The sequence below is a fragment of the Rattus rattus genome, chromosome 8, assembly GCF_011064425.1.
Source record: "Rattus rattus isolate New Zealand chromosome 8, Rrattus_CSIRO_v1, whole genome shotgun sequence".
In the NCBI taxonomy this organism is placed as follows: Eukaryota; Metazoa; Chordata; class Mammalia; order Rodentia; family Muridae; genus Rattus; species Rattus rattus.
This window is the reverse complement of record NC_046161.1, coordinates 18,380,809-18,387,880: the sequence shown is the minus strand read 5'-3', so window position 1 is coordinate 18,387,880 and position 7,072 is coordinate 18,380,809. Positions and strand designations below refer to the sequence as shown.

The following is a 7,072-nucleotide window of genomic DNA, read 5'->3' as shown; positions in this document are numbered from 1 at the left end:
GCCCCTTCTAAAAGACCGGGAGACCGATTAGAGACAGCACACCTGACTAGGGAGCCCGGCTCAGTCCCTGGCTGAACCTCCCAGCGCGGCCGCCAGAGGCTGCGAGCACCCCAAGAGTCGAAGGCGGGTGGTACTGAAATCAGGTCCCGGGACACCCCCCCCCCCAACTCCTGGAACTCTGAATCTTGGAAGGAAGACGCCAGGTAATGGCTGAGGCAGGATCGGGGCGGGGAAACCGAGGCACCCGCCCTCTGCAACTCTGGACTCAGTAGGGCAGGCAGGGAGCCGTGGGCGAAGGCTGGCGGGCGCCGCCTCTTCACAACTCGTGCAGCCCCGAGCGAACTGCCCGCGGATCCGCAGCTCAGTTGGGTAGGCACAGCTTGTCCTAGACCCTGGACCCACCGCTAAGGTGAGACTCCCGGGCCAGGCCCCTGCTCTGCCTCTCACGGGGGAGGGGTCTCTGTCTGTTGAGGCCACCCCACTTCCTTCCTGTTCTCGTCTACTGAGAGGTGCGAGCGGGGATTCCATAGCGAGCCCTTCGCTGGGTGACCCGGGGTGAGTCGCCGACCCTCTCTGAGCCTTTTTGCAAAGCACGGAACCAGGGATTCCGGATCCGCGCTGGCAGGGACGGGAGAGATTGGTGGTGAGTGTTCAAGGAATGAGTCTGGAAAGAATGGGCGGTGTGTGAAGCCAAGGAGGGAGGGGAGGAGGTGAGAAGCTGGCCACACCTACCACAGCGCTGGGCTCTGCGGTCAAATAGGCCTGCAGCTGGCTGCTGTGGGTGCCAAGGTCAAAAGACTACAGCCACGTGGGGTGTGCCTTCTGGAAGTTCCTCAGGCTGGAAACCGGGTGGGTGGAAAGCCAGGGAAGAGTGTGGACAGAACTTCCTGGAAAAGGCAGGAGACTGGGAGACAGTCTCAGGCTTAGATGACTTCAAATACACAATTTACACTAGAGATGCAGCAGGACTTACACACAAAACAGATGAGACAAGGGTCTGTTACATGGGCGCCACAGAGGAATTATTTAGGCCTGTGATTCCAACACTCAGAAGCAGCAGCTCACGAGTTCAGGGTCATCCTTGGCTACATGGGGAGGGAGTTAGGGGTCAGCCTGGGCTTCTTGAGACACTGTCTCAAAACAAACAGAAAGGAAGGAAGAATTGGAGTGTATGTCACAGGCGAGCCACTGAGGTTCCCCTGCTAGAGCCAAGACACCCACCCAGAGAGAGTGATGGCGAGTTACAGGCGGCCACGGGTGTAGGAACACAGATGTTCAGGTTCAGGCCCAGCACAGCCTCAGCACAGTGTACAGTCAGTCACACACAGGACACTGTCAGCACTGCACAGTGTACAGTCAGTCACACACAGGACACTGTCAGCACAGCACAGTGTACAGTCGGTCACACACAGGACACTGTCAGCACTGCACAGTGTACAGTCAGTCACACACAGAACACTGTCAGCACAGCACAGTGTACAGTCAGTCACACACAGGACCTACAGATGCTAGCACAGCACAATATACAGTCAGTCACACACAGGACCCTGTCAGCACAGCACAGTGTACAGTCGGTCACACACAGGACACTGTCAGCACAGCACAGTGTACAGTCAGTCACACACAGGACACTGTCAGCACAGCACAGTGTACAGTCAGTCACACACAGGACACTGTCAGCACTGCACAGTGTACAGTCAGTCACACACAGGACACTGTCAGCACTGCACAGTGTACAGTCAGTCACACACAGGACCCTGTCAGCACAGCACAGTGTACAGTCAGTCACACACAGGACACTGTCAGCACAGCATAGTGTACAGTCAGTCACACACAGGACACTGTCAGCACAGCATAGTGTACAGTCAGTCACACACAGGACACTGTCAGCACTGCACAGTGTACAGTTGGTCACACACAGGACCTACAGATGCCCCGTATACATTTCCATCAGACCCTGGCTGGCCTGCAGCCCCCTGACTGTGCTAGCTTTGAGAAAGTTCTCACGGTCCAGCCTGGCCTGGATGCTTCCCTTCCCTCCCCCGCCCCATGTCCAGCTCTGGGGAAGTCTGGTGCTCACATGACCCAAGGGGAGGGCTCCTGGACAGTCCTCGGAGAAAGTGCATCATCTTTCCTAATGATGCACTTCTGCCCCAGAGAATAAAGTCTCAGCGATCACCGCTTCTGTTCCAGGAGCTTCCCTGCCTCTTGTGTCCTCTATGACCACCTGTGCTTCCTCCAGCGTGAGTGCCTGAGGGGCAGGGTGGTGGAAGGACCTGTGGGACTACTTTCCCTAGCTCCTCAGCTCCTGTAGGCCCAACTGCTGCTGCTGTGTCTGTAGAACTGACAGCTGTAGATGGTGGTGTGTGCGTGTGTGTGCGTGTGTGTGTGTGTATCTTGTTGGACAGGTCTAGTCTTTCTTACCTCAGACTTTCTGTTTCCGTTTTCTAAACTTCCTTGTAGCTGAGGCTGGCCTTGAACTTCTGATCCTGTTGCTCCACCTCTGAGGTGCCTGAGTTTATAGGCATGCACCATCAGACCAGGCTCAGCTGGTTGGTCTTTGCTTGGACCAGGGAAGGTGTGGTTCTTATGGTCTCGCTCTCTGTGCTTACCACAGACTTCCGATTCTCTCTTCCCTCACAGATGGATGCGTGGATGGTGCTGCTGGGCCTGCAAATCCTGCTGCTCCCACTCCTGGCTCACTGTACAGCCCCAGCTTCTACCCTGAGATTCGTGGCTGTGGGTGACTGGGGAGGGGTCCCCAATGCCCCATTCCACACAGCCCGGGAAATGGCCAATGCTAAAGAAATCGCCAGAACCGTGCAGCTTATGGGCGCTGACTTCATCATGTCCCTGGGGGACAACTTCTACTTCACTGGAGTGCATGACGCCAATGACAAGAGGTTCCAGGTATGTCCTAGGCGGAGTCAGAGGTGACAGTGGGAGGCCACTCCACACCGGGGCCTTCCCCTGGGGAGGGCAGAAGGCAGAAGGACCTCGGACTCCCGGTGGTTCCGTTGCCCTTGGTTTCTGATTTGGTAGAAGCAACAGAGTGACTGTTGACCCCAGAGGGGGGATGCCCTTACTGTCTGTCACAGGAGACCTTTGAGGACGTGTTCTCTGACCGTGCCCTCCGCAACATCCCCTGGTACGTGCTGGCTGGAAACCACGATCACCTTGGCAATGTCTCGGCACAAATTGCCTACTCCAAGATCTCCAAGCGCTGGTGAGTACTTACTTCCCTCTTTCCCTGAAGAGGCCGCCATGTCACTCAGGGGCAATTTAATTGTGTTTTATTTATGGGGAGGGGGTGGGGGGCACAACACATGTGTGAAGGACAGAGGACAGATTATGGGAATCCGTTTTCTCCTTCTCCTGTGTGGCTGCCAGGGATGGAGTTTAGGTCATCAGGCAGTGGGTGCTTCACTCATTGATCCATGGCACTGCCCTTGGAAGGTCTGTGTTTTGTTTCGCCTTTTTGTTTTGTTTTGTTTTGTTTTGTTCAAACGGGGTGTTGTGTAGCCCATGCTGGCCACGTAGCCAGGGATAATCTTGAACTCCTGATGCTGCTCTCTTCAGCTCCTACGGGGTACATTTTCAGACAGGCACTGCCACACTCATCTGCTTGTTTTTGAGATGGGATCTTGCTATGTAGTCTTGGCTGGTCTCAAAATTAAGATTCTGTTGCCTCGGCCTTCAAAATACTGAGATGGCGGGTGTGCACCACTGTGCCTAGCCAGAGTAGCCTTTTGAGGCGAAGGAGCATGAAGTCAGGAAAGCACTTGGTAAGCAAATACAAGGACCTGAGTTCAGCCCACACAGTCTGTGTTAAAAGCAGAGTAGAGGCACGTGATTGTAATGGTGCTGGGGAGGTGGAGACAGAGAAGCCTAGAGGGTCGGTGAGCCCTACAACTCAGTGAGATGCCCTGCCTCAGAAGGCAGGATTGAGGGATAAGTGGTTCAGTGGATACAAAATCACTTACCTCATAAACCTGAGTTCAATCCTGGGAACCTTTTGAGAAAAGAGAACCCGTTACGAAAAATTGTCCTCTGACCCTCACTCACACGTGCTAATAATAAAAAATGGAAACAAAAAAACCCAAAACAAACAAACAAAAAATGTAGCCGGGGTTATAGGGGAGACAAGAGGATGTAGGGGGCCTTCTGGTTTCCAGGTTAGTCCAGGGTGGGATATACGCCAGGGTCAACGAGAGACCTTGTCTCAGATGAACAAGGTGGAGAGTGACAGGACACTGAGCGGCCTGCTGTGGCTTCTGTGGATACATCGGTGTGTCCGCCCCGCCACACATAAAGAAATACATCAGAAAACTCAAGATGAACAGCTCTTGAGGGACAACAGCTGAATTTGACGACCCTGATTTCTATGCACGTGTGCAAACATGAGTATATGTGAGTGCGTGCACACACACACACACACACACACACACACACACACACATCTTAACATCTCGGTTTGTTTTCCAGCACCCATATATCAGCTCACAGCATCTGTAATTCCAGTCCCAAAGGAACTCTTTCTGGACTCCTCAGGGACGGCATGCACGTGGTACACAGACACACCTTCAGGCAAACATTCAAGCTTATAAAATACAAAAATAAATAATTAACTCTAAAAAGAAAGTTTTTAAGATTAAAAAAAAAAGATAAAAACGGGAGGTCCCTTGGCCAGAACCAACCTTAGTGTCTCTGCTAAAATGTCTTCCCCATGGCTTCTGTTCCCCCTGCAGGAACTTCCCCAGCCCTTATTACCGTTTGCGTTTCAAAGTTCCGCGGTCGAACATCACCGTGGCCATCTTTATGCTGGACACCGTGATGCTGTGTGGCAATTCCGACGACTTTGTTAGCCAGCAGCCCGAAATGCCCCGAGACCTGGGAGTGGCCCGCACTCAGCTGTCCTGGCTCAAGAAACAGTTGGCAGCAGCCAAGGAGGACTATGTTTTGGTGGCCGGTCACTACCCCATCTGGTCCATCGCTGAGCACGGACCCACCCGCTGCCTGGTCAAGAACTTGAGGCCATTGTTGGCCACATACGGGGTCACCGCCTACCTGTGTGGGCATGACCACAACCTGCAGGTGAGGGATCTGTGGATAGCGTGGGGAACCTGGTGAGCAATTCTTACTGTACTGCAAGGTGCCACATGGCTGCGCTCTTCCCCAGTGAGGGTCTGGGAGCGTGGCTCAGCAGTAGGACCCTTACATAGGACCACCTAGCGAATGGATGGGGGCGTGGTTCAGCGTTAGCGCTCCGACTAGAATCCCCCAGTGAGGGCCCAAGACCGGGACTCAGAATAGAGTCCTTGCCTACCAAGCAGGAATCTGTGAATTTCATTCTCAACACTGCCAAAAACAAAAAGGTTCCCCTAAATGCCAAAGTGACTCCCAGTCGTGCCCGGGAAGTAGGATCCACTCCTGTAGATGGGGAAACTGAAGCAAAGAGAGGCTATCCACCGCTTGCTCAAGGTAGCTCTGTGGTCAGGGGTAGACCTATCCCCACGTTTGAGGCAGATGGAGGTGAAGCCCCTGGTCGTCACCTAGGCAGGGCCGGGATGACCAACCTTGTATCCTCTGCCCCCAGTATCTTCAGGATGAGAACGGTGTGGGCTATGTGCTGAGCGGGGCCGGCAACTTCATGGACCCTTCCGTGCGACATCAACGAAAGGTCCCCAACGGCTACCTACGCTTTCACTACGGATCTGAGGACTCTCTGGGTGGCTTCACATACGTGGAGATAGGCTCCAAAGAAATGAGCATCACGTATGTGGAAGCCTCTGGAAAATCACTCTTCAAGACCAGCCTCCCCAGGCGACCCAGACCCTGAACACCTACAAGGGTCCTGCTTATCCCCTAATGGGTCTGAGGGAGGAGCCTCTGCAAGCGTGATGGGTGGGCCCTGTGAGGACCTCACCCACCGGCAGCTTTTTCTCTGCCCTGGTACTCTGGCAGAGTGGGAAGGGGAACCACAGAGGCTTACATACAGGAAAGAAGTACGCTCACACCAACTGGCCCCCACAGCCAGGCTTACCCCTGTGGTTTTGGGGTAGAGCTTTCTTGGGAGTGGGGCTTTCTTTTAAATCAAGCATCTCACTGTCACTGCTATTCAATAAAACAATAGTTGACAAGGCTGTACTTGTCTCCAGAATGGGTGTGTCATCAAGGTTAAAAGGCAACGTGTGTACAGGGTAGATGCAGCCCTGCTAGGCATGTGGAAGTCAAAGGTCAATGTGTGGGGGTCTGCTCTCTCCTTCCACCACGTGGGTCCCAGGGATCAAACACAACAGGTTCCGCTTGATGGCAGGTGCCATTACCTGCTGAGCCATCTCTTCAGCCTTTTGTCCGTCTCTTAGTCTGACACGTAGCCATCTAACCTTATACCTGAGCGTTAGCCCTGCTACCCCGGCTATGAGACTAAGAGATCTAGGAGCCATGGAGTGCAGGCCTCCTGCATGCTATCCAAGGCTCTACCACTGAGCTGCACCCTTGACCTTTGGTTTTTCTCATGTAGCCCAGGCTGGCCTTGAACTCAGATCCTGCTGTCTGTGGTCCACACACCACCTCCCCCACCACTGAGATTATAGGTAGCTCCCATTGTGCCTGGCTGCAGATGAGATATCCCCAGGCACACAGGGGAGTGAGAGCAGAGGACCACTTAGACCTAGAACTCCCAGGCCAGTCTGGCAGAGGCGAGGTCCTGCTGAAAATGGACAGCCGGCTTGGTGCAGCATGCTTTAGTTTATCCATGAGAAGATAGAGGCAGGCTCATCTCAGTGAGCTCTGGACCATGGTCTACACATCAAGGTCCAGCTCATGCTACATGGAGAGACCCTGTCTCAAAAAAATCAGTCAATCAGTTACCCTCAGAAAGAAGGACATAGCAAGTCTTCCAACTTCCTGTCTAGAGCCATCCTCCTGCAGGCAGAACTCTTCCCCCTCCGGCCATCCTCACTTCCCTGTTTTGTTTGCTTGTTTGAGACAGGGACTCTCAAAGTTCGTGTGTTCAGACTGCTGAAAGGCAGGGGTGGGGGTGAGGGGTGGGGGGGGTGGGGGGTGGGAG

General features: G+C 53.9%; 1 protein-coding gene across 2 annotated transcripts; it reads left to right on the top strand.

The window, feature by feature from the left end:
• The first annotated feature begins 440 nt into the window (after positions 1–440).
• Positions 441–6,145, top strand: Acp5 (acid phosphatase 5, tartrate resistant). Of its 2 annotated transcripts, none has more exons than XM_032911039.1 (5): positions 441–643; positions 2,644–2,910; positions 3,099–3,226; positions 4,749–5,094; positions 5,597–6,145. In XM_032911039.1, exons 2-5 carry the CDS (start codon positions 2,644–2,646, stop codon positions 5,837–5,839), a joined length of 984 nt encoding a protein of 327 aa, XP_032766930.1. In that variant the 5' UTR covers positions 441–643; the 3' UTR covers positions 5,840–6,145. The 2 variants fall into 2 exon arrangements, with proteins under 2 accessions (XP_032766930.1, XP_032766929.1); XM_032911038.1 differs by lacking the exon at positions 441–643 and adding an exon at positions 2,122–2,243.
• Positions 6,146–7,072: the final 927 nt, after the last annotated feature.

Excerpts from the sequence above, each read along its gene's own strand:
- Acp5 (XM_032911038.1), top strand. The coding sequence starts at position 2,220 with ATGACCACCTGTGCTTCCTCCAGC. Across the intron at positions 2,244-2,643 it reads CCACCTGTGCTTCCTCCAGC|ATGGATGCGTGGATGGTGCT; the intron begins GTGAGTGCCTGA and ends CTTCCCTCACAG. Across the intron at positions 2,911-3,098 it reads CCAATGACAAGAGGTTCCAG|GAGACCTTTGAGGACGTGTT; the intron begins GTATGTCCTAGG and ends TGTCTGTCACAG.